The sequence below is a fragment of the Herpailurus yagouaroundi genome, unplaced genomic scaffold (genome assembly GCF_014898765.1).
Source record: "Herpailurus yagouaroundi ecotype Mexico unplaced genomic scaffold, PumYag 205, whole genome shotgun sequence".
NCBI classification, from domain to species: Eukaryota; Metazoa; Chordata; class Mammalia; order Carnivora; family Felidae; genus Herpailurus; species Herpailurus yagouaroundi.
Genome location: NW_024412436.1, coordinates 15,442,292 through 15,456,276, shown reverse-complemented (window position 1 = coordinate 15,456,276; position 13,985 = coordinate 15,442,292). Strand labels below are relative to the sequence as shown.

General features: G+C 50.0%; 1 protein-coding gene and 1 long non-coding RNA gene across 11 annotated transcripts in view; one reads left to right on the top strand and one right to left on the bottom strand.

Annotated features, from left to right (window-relative positions):
* DISP1 (dispatched RND transporter family member 1) overlaps window positions 1–13,985 on the top strand; it is a 181,225-nt gene that overhangs the window by 154,760 nt on the left and 12,480 nt on the right. For 8 of the 10 annotated variants that reach the window (XM_040451982.1, XM_040451980.1, XM_040451986.1 and 5 more), the window contains 4 exons: window positions 6,390–6,419; window positions 12,208–12,331; window positions 13,072–13,199; window positions 13,861–13,958. In XM_040451982.1, the coding sequence (XP_040307916.1) occupies window positions 6,390–6,419; window positions 12,208–12,331; window positions 13,072–13,199; window positions 13,861–13,958 (380 nt within the window). Of the gene's footprint in view, window positions 1–6,389; window positions 6,420–7,247; window positions 7,361–12,207; window positions 12,332–13,071; window positions 13,200–13,860; window positions 13,959–13,985 lie in introns of all 10 variants that reach the window. The other 2 variants (XM_040451989.1, XM_040451981.1) reach the window with 2 other exon arrangements.
* On the bottom strand, window positions 3,419–13,865 carry LOC121015200 (uncharacterized). The gene is made up of 4 exons (XR_005783691.1): window positions 13,753–13,865; window positions 4,020–4,117; window positions 3,830–3,889; window positions 3,419–3,547 (listed from the first exon to the last, which is right to left on the bottom strand). It is a non-coding gene; the product is annotated as an uncharacterized LOC121015200 (long non-coding RNA).

Here is a 13,985-nt window from a genome sequence, read left to right as displayed (position 1 = left end):
CTCTTAAATACTGAGAACAAACTGAGGGTGGATGGGGGGTGGCAGAGGGGAAAGTGGGTGATGGGCATTGAGGAGGGCACCTGTTGGGGTGAACACTGGGTGTTGTATGGAAGCAATGAACCATGGGAATCTACCCCAAAACCAAGAGCACACTGTATGTTAGCCAATAGGAGAATAAATTATATTTTTTTTAAAAAAAGGGAAAAATATGCTACATATCCTCTTTAACATGTACAAAGTGCTTGCTGTTTGTTAGATGCTCTGTAATGTCAGTCCTCCTCTGCCGGCCCTTTCGCCGCCCGCCTGGTGTATTTTGTACTTGTGTGTAGTCCCAGGGTGCGTGGGACGGACGTGCACTTGGTCACGTCCACCGAGCCTTCAGGAGATCCATCACCCAGGCAGCTGTGGGTGTTACCCCGTGGCACAGACCTTACACATCAGCTCTGGTGCATGGAAGTTCAGCGCTGAACTGAAAAGTTGTTATTTGCACGCTGCCCTTTTACAAAAAGGCACAATCCAGTGGGACTATTGAGACAAAATGTGGTACTTTAAAGGGCACTTTCTTACTGACATTTGGTTATTGTCATGAAGCAGAAAGTATATTTCCTTCAAGGGTTTTAATTGTTCAGAAATGTGCAAAGCTATATAAATGTTAGCCAGATTTCTGGTGGTCATTTTTGATGTATACAAATATGGAATCATTAGGTTGCGCTCCTGAAATTAACATAATATTATGTCAGTTTTACCTCAGTTAAAAAAAAAAAAAAAAAAAAAAAAAAAAGGAGTGGAACAGAATGGAAAGCCCGGAAATAAACCCAGGCTTGTAGGGTCTGTTTCCAACAGAGGAGGCGAGAGTATACAACGGGGAAGAGTCTCTTCGACAAATCGTGTTGGGAAAACTGGTCAGCGACATGAGAATGAAACCACTGTCTCACACAGTATGCAAAAATAGACTCAAAATGAATTAAAGACCTAAAAGTGAGACCTGAAACCATAAGCATCCAGAAAGAACACATTAGCAGTAAACTCTCTGACATCTGCCTTAGCAACACTTTTTTAGATACGTCCCCCCGAGGCAAGGGATACAAAAGCAAAAATAAACTATTAGGATTACACCAAAATAACAAGCCTTTTTTTTTTTTTTTTTTTTTTTTTGCTGCCCCTCCCCATAAAAAAGCATTTGCACAGTGAAGGAAACTGTCAACAGAATGACAAGGCTCCCAGAAGATATTCACAAATGTGGTCTCTGATAAAGGGTTAGTGTCCAAAATACATGAAGAACATCCAGAGGGCTAACAGACACATGAAAAGATGCTCAATGTCGCTCATCATCAGGGAAACACAGATCAAAACCGCCATGAGATACCACCTCACACCTGTCAGGATGGCCAGAAACAACCAAGAAACCACAGGTGTTGGCAAGGATGCAGGGAGAAAGGAACCCTCGTGCACGGTTGGTGGGAATGCAGACTGGTGCAGCCACTGTGGAAAACAGTGTGGAGGTTCCTCAAAAAGTTAAAAATAGAAGTACCCTAGTAGTAATCACACTACTGGGTATTTACCCAAAGCAAATGAAAACACTAATTTGAAGGGATGTGTGGACCCCTGTGTTTATGGCAGCGTCATCTACAGTAGCCAGGGTCTGGAAGCAGCCCGAGTGACAGCTGACAGACGAGTGGATGAAGAAGTGGTAATGGGGCCTCTGGCTGGCTCAGTCAGTAGAGCACGTGCCTTTTTTTTTTTTTAAAGATTTTTTTAATTAAAAAAAAAATTTTTTTTTTTTAACATTTATTTATTTTTGAGACAGAGAGAGACAGAACATGAACGGGGGAGGGTCAGAGAGAGAGGGAGACACAGAATCGGAAGCAGGCTCCAGGCTCTGGGCCATCAGCCCAGAGCCTGATGCGGGGCTCGAACTCACGGACCGCGAGATCGTGACCTGAGCGGAAGTCGGACGCTCAACTGACTGAGCCACCCAGGCGCCCCTAGATTTTTTTTAATTTTTAAGTGGTCTCTACACTGAACGTGGGGCTTGAAGTCACAACCCCGAGATCAAAAGTCACACGTTCTTCCAACCGAGCCTCGCCGGGTGCCCCAAACATGCGACTCTTGATCGCGGGGTCGTGTATTCAGGCCCCACATTGGGCGTGGAGATTATTTAAATAAAGAAGATACTGCAGTTTTTAAAAATAATTTAAAGAAAGATGTGGTATGTAGAAACGTGCACGTGCACACTAGAATATCACTCGGCCATAATAAGGGTGAGAGCCTGCCATTTATAACAACGTGGATGGACCAGAGGGTATTATGCTCAGTGAAATAAATCAGAGAAAGACAAATACCGTATGGTTTTGTGGACTCTAAAACACAACAAACAAAGGCAGAAACAGATCCATCGACCCGGAGAACACACGTGGTTGCTGGAGGGGAGGGGTGCAGGGAGAGGGGGTCCGGGGAGGACAGTCACAGCACGGGGAGCACGGCCAGCGGTGCCGTCACAGTGACGAGTGGTGACGACGGCGGCTCTGCTCGTGTGACCACAGCATCACGTGCACACTGCAGGTTCTACCGTTCACGGTTCCTGCTCGTTTCCCCCTCCCTACGGCCTCCCACTCTCTCCTCAGACATTACTAAGAGAGCTAAAAGGTGAGGGAAACAAGGAAACACCATGTGTAGCCTCTCCGCATTTTCTTCTGTTTCTTGTTAACTTTTCTCTCATACTTTTTTTTCTGTTACCTTTTTTAAAAACTTCCCTTGCCTCTCCGCCTCAACCCCATTATGGTTATCACCATGCTCTGCACCCCTTGGCCTCCTTTGTGGGAACGTTGTACCCTTGACCGAGGGCTGTGCACACAGCACGGTTCGCTGGCCACGGGATCCTGGAGCCCAGGCTCTCGCGGCTGCGCCTGTTCTCAGGGGTCAGGTGCGGGGACGGCTTACGGCTCGTTACCGGTACCCGACCCGAGTTGTACCCGACCCGAGTTGTAAGTGCTTCTTAAGCAGATGGGAGCCTCGTCCCATAGCAATGTCACTGTCCCCCACTTGTGTGCAGAAACACTTTCTCCCACGGGAGAGGGAGGGACCCCAGCTAGCCCTCTGGGAATTGTGCCCAGCCCCCAGTGTATCCTTGTGACCGTGTCACCGAGCAAATGCCACCTGCCTTGGGGTTTTACTCAGTTGAAAAAGGCTGAAAACCTAACCAAAGAACAGGCAGAGGTACTATGTTTGGTTGGGGGCGTGCATTTGACCACATGGTATTAACAGGTGAATGAACTCTGGAAAAAGACTTTCACTCTGTAAAAGAGACTAGATTTGTTTTTAGCAGTTGTTATTTATCAACCCAAGGCCGAGTTTAGGTGAAAAATCATCCTGCAGGCTCTATTGGAGATTAAAAGCAGCAAATCGGAAAGATGTCGCCAGGGGGGGAAGATCGCCCCGGTGGATGAAGTGTCACGGGCACTTCCGCGACCACAATGCAGCTCCGACGGGTCCCGGCTCCACCTGTAGGTGTATTTCGGATGTTTCTGACATCTGACTGTCGTGTCCCCTAAGATAAAAGGTTCAGAGGGATTTTGTGGCTTCCCAGGAGGTTACTTGGTAGTAACCCCAAGTTTTCTTTTTCAACAGATGTGACAATCTCCACTTATTTTCCCAAATTTAACATAAAATGAAGTCTTTATGCAAGCAGAAAGACAGTGATGAGTCTGGTTGTTTCAGCCCCTAAGGAATAAACTAGTCATAGACCCATGAATTTATCTGTTTAAAAAAAAGTTAGTGGGGTGAGTAGGAGGAAAGAGAATATTTACGTTTGTTATAACCCAAAACATACCTAAGAAAATGTCATGTCTTCCCAGCTGCTCCAGGTTGTGGCTCCGAGGTCACTTCAGACCTAAAGACACGAAGTCTAGTTGGTTCTCATGGAAATTCAGGAGGTGGTTTTGACAGCGTAGGACCTAAAAACGGGGTGAAACGTTAAGGTTTTGAGTACAAGTTATGTGATTTGCTCCTTTGTTTGGCACCTTGCTCTCCTGCTCTGTCTCTAGGTTTTCTCTCCAAGCTCATGAGTCATGAGTAGCTTCATCGCTGGTGTTCAGGCAGCACGTTCTTTAAAGATGGTCTGTGGAGGCACGAGAAATCCTGACTTGTACACTTTAAATGGATCATATGTATGGTTTGGGGATTATATCTCAATAAAACTTATATTGAAATATATATATAATGGGGGCGTCTCGGTGGCCCAGTTGGTTAGGCATCTGACTTGGGCTCAGGTCATGATCTCACTGTCCATGGGTTCGAGCCCCGCGTCGGGCTCTGTGCTGACAGCTCAGGGCCTGGAGCCTGTTTCGGATTCTGTGTCTCCCTCTCTGTCTGCCCCTCCCCCACTCACACTCTGTCTCTCTCTGTCTCAAAAATAAATAAATGTTAAAAAAAAAATTTTAAGAAAAAAAATATATAATTATATTGAATATATAGTATTTTGGGTTTGGGGTAGATTTACCCCCAAAATTAAATGTTCTTCATTCCTCCTTAGGTAGTAACCATTTTACTTTTTTTAAAGCAGGCTTCATGCCCAGCATGGGGCCCAATGCAACCCCGACATGGAGACCTGAGCTGAGCTCAGGAGTCAGACACCTAACTGATTGAGCCCCCCGGGTGCCCCGAGTAGTAACCAGCTCAGCGGCGTGGCTCCTGGCCCCCGGCCGTGTGTGCAGGGGGTCCGAGGCCACGCTCCACAGCATCCACGCGCCTCTGTGCCTCGCGGCTGATGAGTGCGCCGACCAAACCCGAGCTGTGCCTGTCTTTGTCCTTGTGTCCTCTGATTGAATTTTTAAAGAATCCATTTACATACAGGTTCTAAAAAGAAAGACTTGTTTTTGTGAAACGCAAATGGGAAAAGATCAGATAAAGGTAAATTATTACAAAATTTATCTTTTGTAATTTTGGGCATGTAATACCTGGGCATGAGAGAAACAATTGTAGAAGATTTGGGGGGAAATCATCAGAATTTAGGTGTGTGCGTACAAGCCAGAGCCCCCAGACCGGAGGAGCCCAGAGGGTGGGAGACAGAGTTTGTGTTTCCTCAAAGCACAGGAAGCTCGCACAAGATTTTGGTCTAGGAGAGGGTGCCCAGCCAGGAAATTCACTCATTTATCCAACAGACAGGTACGTACCTGAAGTTAGCATATCGGGTATCGAACGTCCTGATGTCATGACCCCTTTATGCTTCCAGAAATCATCAAGGGTCCCAAAGAGCTTTTATTTATTCAGGTTATATCTGGTACGACCACACTGGAATTAAAACTTTTAAAATGTTAATCGATGGGACACCTGGGGGCTCAGTTGGTTAAGGATCCAACTCTTGATTTTGGCTCAGATCATGAGCTCACAGTTTGTGGGTTAGAGCCCCACATAGGGCTCTGCGCTGACAGCTTGGAGCCTGCTTAGGGTTCTCTCTCTCTCTCTCTCTCTCTCTCTCTCTCTCCCCCCCCCTCTCTCCCTCTCTCTCTGTCCCGCCCCCCACTCTCAATAAATAAACATTAAAATAATAAAATATTGTTAACTCATTTAAAAATACCAGTAATAAGCTCTTTACATGTTAACACAACATTTGTTATGAAAAATCATTCTAGTTTCCAAACCAAAGAACAATTTAATGAGGCGAGTAAATCTGTCTGGTGTCTTCTAACTGAAGACACAGGACTCTCACATCTGCCTCTGCAGTCTGTGCGCTGTGCTGTTTGGTGAGACACGCGAAGTCAAGAGACCTGGCCGTGTGCCCTCCCTCATCCAGTCGGAACAGGGCCTCCCCTCGGGCCCGGGGAGGGTCTCAGGAACCCCCACCGTGAGAACCGCTGTGCGCGGGAGTGCGACAGCACTGGTGAATTTTGTTGGCTCACCGAATGTTGACTGAGCGCTTACCATGGAAAAAGTTAGTGTGGGAGGAATAGAGTGCACGGGGGTTGAGACCACGTCCAGTTTGGGGCTCTCCAGACGCCTGCTCCACGCGTGTCGGGGCAGGGAGTGGGTGGCAGAGGCTGAGAGGGAGGAGCCGACAGGTGCTAAGCGGATGCAAGGAAACTGACGGACGGAGGAGCCGCTCCCGTCCTGGGGGAGTAGAGGGCTGCTGGTACAAGAAGGTGCCGGGGCCCGGAAGAGCCGGGCGGCAGTGTGGGCGCAGGCTTGAACCCCTGGGCACAGGCGCCATGACCCTGACCCCTGCGGGGTGCGGACCATCCCGGCCCCGGCCCCGGCCCCGGCAGCCACTGGGTCACCCTCCCCTCGCCCCACCTCCGCCACTCCCACAGCAGCCCGAACAGTCGAGATGCCGCGAGCACACCTTTGTTACGATGCCACGTTTCTGATTGGTTTTCCTTTGCTTTTTTTTTCAGACCATGCAGACCTTTCAAGTTACCAAAAAGGTAAAGTAATCTGATCATCTTATTAAGTAGTAAAGTGATTGCATGCCCTTCCCTGCAGTGTTTTCTTCACGCTGCTTCGGCCTCTCTCATTCATATTTTTCTGAAGGAAAAGTAAATTTCCCCTGAGCTGGCTGCCGGAGCGATCCTCCCTCTCCAGAGCTGGTGTTGATCTCAAGGTTTAGATTCCGTTTGTGGTGAATCGTTTATATTGGCCGAGGTGCCTCTCATTCCTTCCTGGTCTTCCTTGTCTTGGAGAAAGACTGTTCTGCCCTGCCCTGGGCTTGTGGCGCTTGATTTCGGGCGGGTTGTCTGTGTTTCCTGCTAAAAATGTCACCGTATTCAAATGGAGGTAGTATTTGAGGTGGAAACTTTGAAGGTTTGTCTTTTCAGTAGAAAAGCAGAATTTTAGGTGGAACGTTGTTTCTGCAAAAAAGCCAAAGCCTTGTCTCCTCAGTGGCGTGCTTGCCGTGGTGGTCCCACGTGGCAGACTGGTGCATCGTGGGAAACCAAGTGATCTCTGCAGTGCACCCGCAAGAGGAACCGAGGCCCTGATAACCGAAGCCTGGTCAGGGGGCCTGATCCTCTCTTCCAAGTGCAATTACTACATAAATTTTAATTAGGAAATTCCCTTTCCATTTAAAAATTATTTATTTTTTGAAATTGCGGTAAAATATACACGGCATAAAATCTACCATTTTAACCACGTTTAAGTGCACGGCTTCATTGCATTAAAGTCCACGTTATTGCGCCACCGTGGCCACCGCCACGTCCAGAGCTTCTTCCGTCCTGCGAGGCAGAAACAGTGGCTCCCCATCCGCCCTCCCCCAGTGCTCTAGTCTCCATCTCTGTGAACCGGGCCAGCCGACCCCTCCTGTGAGTGGAATCACTCAGAGTTCGTCCTGCCGAGACTGGCTGACCTCGCTCAAGGTGCTGCCCTCCAGGTTTGTCCAATGTGAACAGGTGTCAGAATTTCCCTCCTTTCTAAGGCCGAGTGATATTCCGTTGTATGCGTATACACTTTTTGTTTATTCCCCTTTACAGACAGAATTGTGGCAGAAGATAAAGGAAAGAAGTTATACAAGTAAATATGACAGGTCAGGAGAATGAATTTCGTTTTCCACAAATAAGAAAGCCCTTTCTAAGGATTTTTGCGTTTTGAAAAGATTCATACATATTTTTCCTGTTACTAGATTGGTATTTTGAGAAGTCCTAATTTCTTCTTTTCAGCATATACGCATACAAATACAACTTTTTCAGAAAAGCCTTTCCTGATTCCCTTCCCCACTGTAGCTGGAAGTCATCTCTGCTGAATTCACAAAACGTTCATCTGTATCCCTCTAAAAACACATATCTCTCTACCTGGTTTTGTATTTGTCAAGTTGTCTGATTTTCGGTATCAGGTTCCAAGTTCCTTAAGGGTGAGATTCGTGTCTGCCGTGTGTATTCCCAGATGCCCGTGCCCTTGATCTGTGATGCTACCTGTGCAGTGTATTTATTTCTTCCCAACAAAGAAAGAGTTCTATGTCCTCTTTGCTTTGGGGAAGTTTCTCAAGCTTCTTTCTTCCCACTAAACTGATAGCTGATGCCGTGGGAAAAATTATGATTAATAACATTTTGATCCTAACCCCAAGGACAAGAGGGATACGGAGCAGTTACTAAGGAAACTGGAAGGGGAAAAACCAAGGAGAAAGAGATTTTCCGGAAGAAAGGGTAACTGCTCAGTTCAGGGAGGCCAAGGACCCGGACTAGTTCGCAGTTTCGGCAGGTTCAGAAGAGTCACGGGAACAAAGCCAGGCTGAGGGACTCAGGGTTGGGTGTTCCATCGGGGAGAGGCCTGTGTCCAGGGCGCTCATGTTCTCTGCTCAGGGTAAGGGGAGAAAGGAGAGACTGTTCCCAGAGAGCCGGCAGGGGCGGGGGGGGGGGGGGGCAGGCAGAGGAAGGCATCTTTGTGAGCTGAGAGAGGAAAGTGCCCTGTGGAGGCCCTGTTGTGGGAGGACAGGCCCCGTGGTGTCGCCGAGCATTGGAGGCCCTGTTGTGGGAGGACAGGCCCCACGGTGTCGCCACCATTGGAGGCCCTGTTGGGGGAGGACAGGCCCGTGGTGTTGCCGAGCATCGGAGGCCCTGTTGTGGGAGGACAGGCCCCACGGTGTCACCACTATTGGAGGCCCTGTTGGGGGAGGACAGGCCCGTGGTGTTGCCGAGCAGCGGAGGCCCCATGATGGGAGGACGGGCCCCACGGTGTCACCAGCATAAGTTACCCTGTGAGGCTTTTGCTCATTTGTTCGGACCGATGGGAAATACCTGCTCTTCCCCGGAGAAGCCCACTAACACAGTGGCTGACGTCTGGGAGTGTGGTGAGGGTCGCTTGTGAAGACTGCAAGGAGGCCTGTCTGTCCAGGGCACAGTTCAGCCACAGACACGTGTGGGTGGCCCTGCCCTGCGGCGTCCCCCTCCCGTCCTGTAGCAGGGGCGCATACCTTCTGACTCTCAGCCCTCCTGGGAAGGTGCCGTGAGCTCTTGCGCACGGCGCCCGGGCATCGCCGCGGCCTCACACGGGGCCTGCTGGGCAGGGGACAGACGCGGGTGTCATATGCAGAGCCCCAGAATCCGGGCAGACGTGAGACGCTATCCCGTGCCACGCAGGAGGACGCGCTGTAGTGGCACCAGGGGTCCTTTGATGGGTCTTCTCCTGAGCACGCGGTTCACCCTTCAGAAACGTGATGTGCGGGTGCTTTGTTCTTGTAATGTAGTTAGAACATAGACCTTGAACCCAGACTCACTAGGACTGCAGTTAGTGGAAAATGTAGCAGTGACATTTCTGGGCCATATTTAATTTCCTTTCCTGCTGAAATTATCCTGTTTTATTAGGCTTTTATCTTAACATTACAACCACCATCTGGGCTTCCTCCTGTACGTGAAGCTTCTGTTTCCCGTGTGGTGTCCACAGCCCCTCGGACTCCAGCACAGACCCTGACACCAACGTGGGATAGAGGAGAAACGCTTGTCGGGGTGTAATTTCCCCAGAAGAGTCGGGTCTTCTCCCCACGGAGCTCGCGGCACATGAGCAGTGGTCCCTGGGCAGGGTGGGCACATGAAGCGTGTGCCGTGTCGGCGGGGAGCGCTCCGGGACGCCGGGAGGGCGCAGGTGGGAGTCACGGGTGCCGTGTGGCGTCCACGCGCAGTCAGCGCGATACCTGGTGTGGGACGGTGCTGCAGGATCCAAACCAGACGTCGCCACCGGGAAGGGTCCAGACCACATGTTCTCACTGGAAGAGTCCAGACGTGGTCGCGGGCAAGGGTCCGAGCCAGATGTTCTCATAGGGAGGGGTTTGAACCAGATGTTGTCACGGGGAAGGGAAACCATTGCTGAGGAGGGTTTTAAGACTGCGGTGCCTGTGTGTGCAGGTTTTTCAAGAACGCAAAACAAAAAGCCCACGGGTAAATTAGCCCACAGTGTGGACGCCAAGCACTTGGGGCGCCCACCACCCGCGTCGACAGCGTGTTTGTAGGTGGCAGTGAACAACTGCTGGTGATTCGAGTGAAGAATGAGCCACTTAAAGTCAAGTCTGGGCTCTTCCCACTTCCCAGGGCTGGTACTTCCAAGGTCTAAATGTAAAGGACCCTTTTTAAGTCTGAATCCATGAACAGAAAGTCTCAAATGTGCTGTTGACACAGGGCCCAGTTCCGGAGATCTCAGTTTGCATCTGGTGGAGCTGGAGTTAAACGTGCAGGTCCTCAGCACTGGTGTGTTCTCGAAACGGCGTTCGCGCTCGGACAGCCGCAGTCCGCGTCTGTGACTCGGTGGCTTCATCACATCCAGAATTACGTTCACAAGCCCGTTCTGTGGTACCTCGCATTAATTTTACTTCAGTGAGTTTTTAAATCCAGCATTTGGAGCTTCGAGAACAGCGTTCAGAATCAGAGGCCTGTGGACCTGTGTGGTTTTGCATCATGAAATTAACTGTTCGTGTGACTTGGGAATTTAATTTAAAATGTGAATTTGGGGGAGCCACATTCTACTCTGCCAAGTAGACTTATTCCCTTGTGCTCAGGGCGAGAGGTGACACCATGGTGGTTAGGAGGCCCGACTCAAACCAGACTCCGGGGCTCCCATTTGTGACCTTTTTGTGAACTATAAGTGACACATGACATTATATTAGCGTCAGGTGCACAACGTAACGACCCAGTACTTGTAGATACTGTGAGGTGATGACAGTAGTCGGTCTGGCTGGTATCCGCCACCACACGGACTTACAGGACTTTCTTTTCTTGTGATGAGGTCTCTTAAGATCTGCTCTGACAGCGGCTCCCGGTTGCGCACACGGCGTCACTGACCGTGGTCACTGTGCTGCGACACACCCCCGGGGCTGCCGTACTTTGTAGCTGGGCTGGTGTCGTGACTCTGGACCGTTGTGTAAGTTGCTCGTGCCTCACTGCATCTCGTAAAGCTGAAGACTTAAGTGAGGTGCTACAGGTAGAGCCTGAGAACAGCTAGCGCTCCTCGTAAGGAGGTGGTGACCTTGAGGACCGCAGGGCTGAGAATCACCCGGGGCGGTGCTCCCTTGAAGCGTAATTATGTTGTATTTTGATTTCCTTGTTAAAATGTAATTTAAAGTCAGTCCCCCCAGAAGGCCAGACCCATGGGGTCGAGTGATGGGAATGTGAACATGAGCCAACGACGTCTTCCTTCAGATTGACGTTTGCAGCCGCCAGCTTCGTGAAACCACTGGCCTGGTTTTGAGGAAATAACCCACAAATACCTGAGTAAGGAGCCAGAAATAGCCATCGGCACGGCCAAGGGAGCTAACATTGTTGAGGATTTGAGGGTAACTGTCCATAAGTGAAATGCTTCTTTTTTCTCTCTTGCCAACCTCAAGTTCAACCTCAAGTTGGCAAGATACGTCTTGAATTTTAGAAAATGCCATTCAGTCAACTTCTGTTGAGCACAGAGTTCACATGAGACCTGCAGATGTCAGGTCAGGGAGGTCCAGGGTCCTACGGAAGGGAGGGGCGCCTGGAGGACATGGCTCTGGTGGCAGTTTGGTGACAGGAGGGGAGACGGAGGCCAGGCTGCCACGGCTACACGGTGAAGAGAGGGCACTGATGCTATACTAACTGAGTGAAGAAAATGCACATCTCGCCCTCGTGGGGCTCAGTCTGACACACTCATTATAGTTTTCGCTGGAAGGACAGCAGCAGGTGTGTGGGGAGGTCTGGGGTTGGTTATTATTTTTTTAACGTTTATTTATTTTTGAGAGACAGAGAGACACAGAGCATGAGCAGGGGAGGGGCAGAGAGAGAGAGGGAGACATGGAATCCGAATTAGGCTCCAGGCTCCAGGCTCCGAGCTGTCGGCACAGAGCCTGACGCGGGGCTCGAACCCACAGACCATGAGATCATGACCTGAGCCGAAGTCAGATGCTCGACCGACTGAGCCCCCCAGGCGCCCCTGGCTTGGTTATTCTTGAGACATGGGTACGTGAGCCTGTTTGTGGGCTGAGCTCTTTTCTGAGAGCTGACAGAGCACAGGACAGAGAGAAACGGGTCTGAGGAGATGGGGGCTGGGTCCTCTGCCCCCCCACACCTCCTTCCATGCAGGCGTGTGGACCGTAGCTGGTCTCCCGAGGAGCAGATGGACGTCTGAAGTGCCGTGTGTCTCTCCCACTGCATCTGTCCCTGACACACTCCTGGACCAGGTCTGAACCAGGAGGATTTCACAGACGCTGTCTTCGGCAGGGAGCCCTCTTGCCGCTCCTAAGCGGCCTCCTGTGTCCTCTCTGCTCTGCAGTTATGCGTCCCTGATCGCCGACTGGCCCGTCGTAGTCCTGGGCATGTGTACCGCGTTCATCGTCGTCTGTGCCCTGGTCGGGGTGTTAGTGCCCGAGCTGCCCGACTTCTCCGACCCACTGCTGGTAAGGAAAACGGCCACTCGAACCTCTTTCGCCCAAAATGACCTCAGAAAATTCAGTATTTTAATGCATGTCACATTATGTAATTATGACCCGTTTTAAAACCTTCTCGAGCTGTCGGTAGGGGTGCAGCTCTCCTTCCGAAGAGTAAACTTGTGCCATCGTGGTTTCAGGCTCTTAAAAGGTCAAGGAACCCACTCACCATTACAAATCTGGAAATTTTGCTTCTTGGCTCCCACATTTAAGCCAAAAATCAATAAAATGGAGAATCTGCATTCTATAAAAGTGTTTTTGTGAAGTCGTTAGGACTGAATGTCTCTTCTTTCCACCCAGAAGGAGTTAGAGGAACTTCAGTATTACTAAGAGAGAGCAGGGTCTGTTTTTAAGTAAACGTTCCTGTAAAACACTAACGTGCATGACATAATCTGATGCGACTGTAAGTTTTCATAACATCAAAGTGTTTGCTGGATGCTTAGGTATGAACTGGAAAGAGAACCTTCAGATACGAGTTTTCCTTGTTGCTGAGACGGCTAACGCAGCAGAGAACCAACCCCACTGCCTCGTCGTGGCGAGCAGTGGCTGCCGTCACGTCGGGCCACCCTTTCGGTGCCATCGGCCACGGGGCAGCGGTGGGGAGGCACTGGGGAGGGCCTGCACGTCTGTGGACTTGGCTCTTCCGCTCCTAGAACTACACCCAACCTACGTGACGTACACTAATGAGAGTTTGTGATATTTTGTCTCAGGGCTTTGAACCAAGAGGGACTACGATAGGCCAGAGACTGGTCACGTGGAATAACATGGTGAAAAACACGGGATACAAAGCGACATTAGCAAACTACCCTTTTAAGTATGCAGATGAACAAGCCAAGAGGTAATTATTCGTTAACTTTTACACAGAACATTGCTTAACGAATTCCACTTTTAAGCAGTATCTGAGCAAAATGATTAGATGCAAACGTGTGGCTCAAAATCTTTGCCACTGGATTTGTTGGCATTCTCACTGTCTTTTGAGATGTTGTTGCATTCGAGTGGAAAGTGAGGGTTTGGGTTTTTTCTTTTACAGGAGTGAGGAAGTGAATGTTGCTTGCTTACATTAATGCTAAATTTCAAGTGCTACATAGGCACTTGAATACTCAGGATACACCGTTACCGGTACACTTACTGGCCTCGAAATAGTTAGTCCTTTATTTGTAAATTCTTTTTTTTTTAACATTTATTCATTTTTGAGACGGGGAGAGACAGCGCATGAGTGGGGGAGGGGCAGAGAGAGAGGGAGACACAATCTGAAGCAGCTCCAGGCTCTGAGCTGTCAGCACAGAGCCCGACACGGGGCTCGAACCCACAAAGCATAAGATCACGACCTGAGCCGGAGTCGGCCGCCTAACCGACTGAGCCCCCCAGGCGCCCCTGCACATTCTTATTACCGCAAGTCCTCCGTTGGCCGTCACACGGCGTTGTGCCAGCGTGGTCGACCGCCTTCCCCGCACGGTCACCAGCGCGTCCCTGCCTCTCACGTTGTCCTTCCCTTTCAGCCACCGGGACGACAGGTGGTCCGATGATCACTATGAACGAGAGAAAAGGGAGGTCGACTGGGACTTCCACAGGGACAGCTTTTTCTGCGACGTTCCGAGTGAGTGGCCTCGCAGGTGAACAGCCC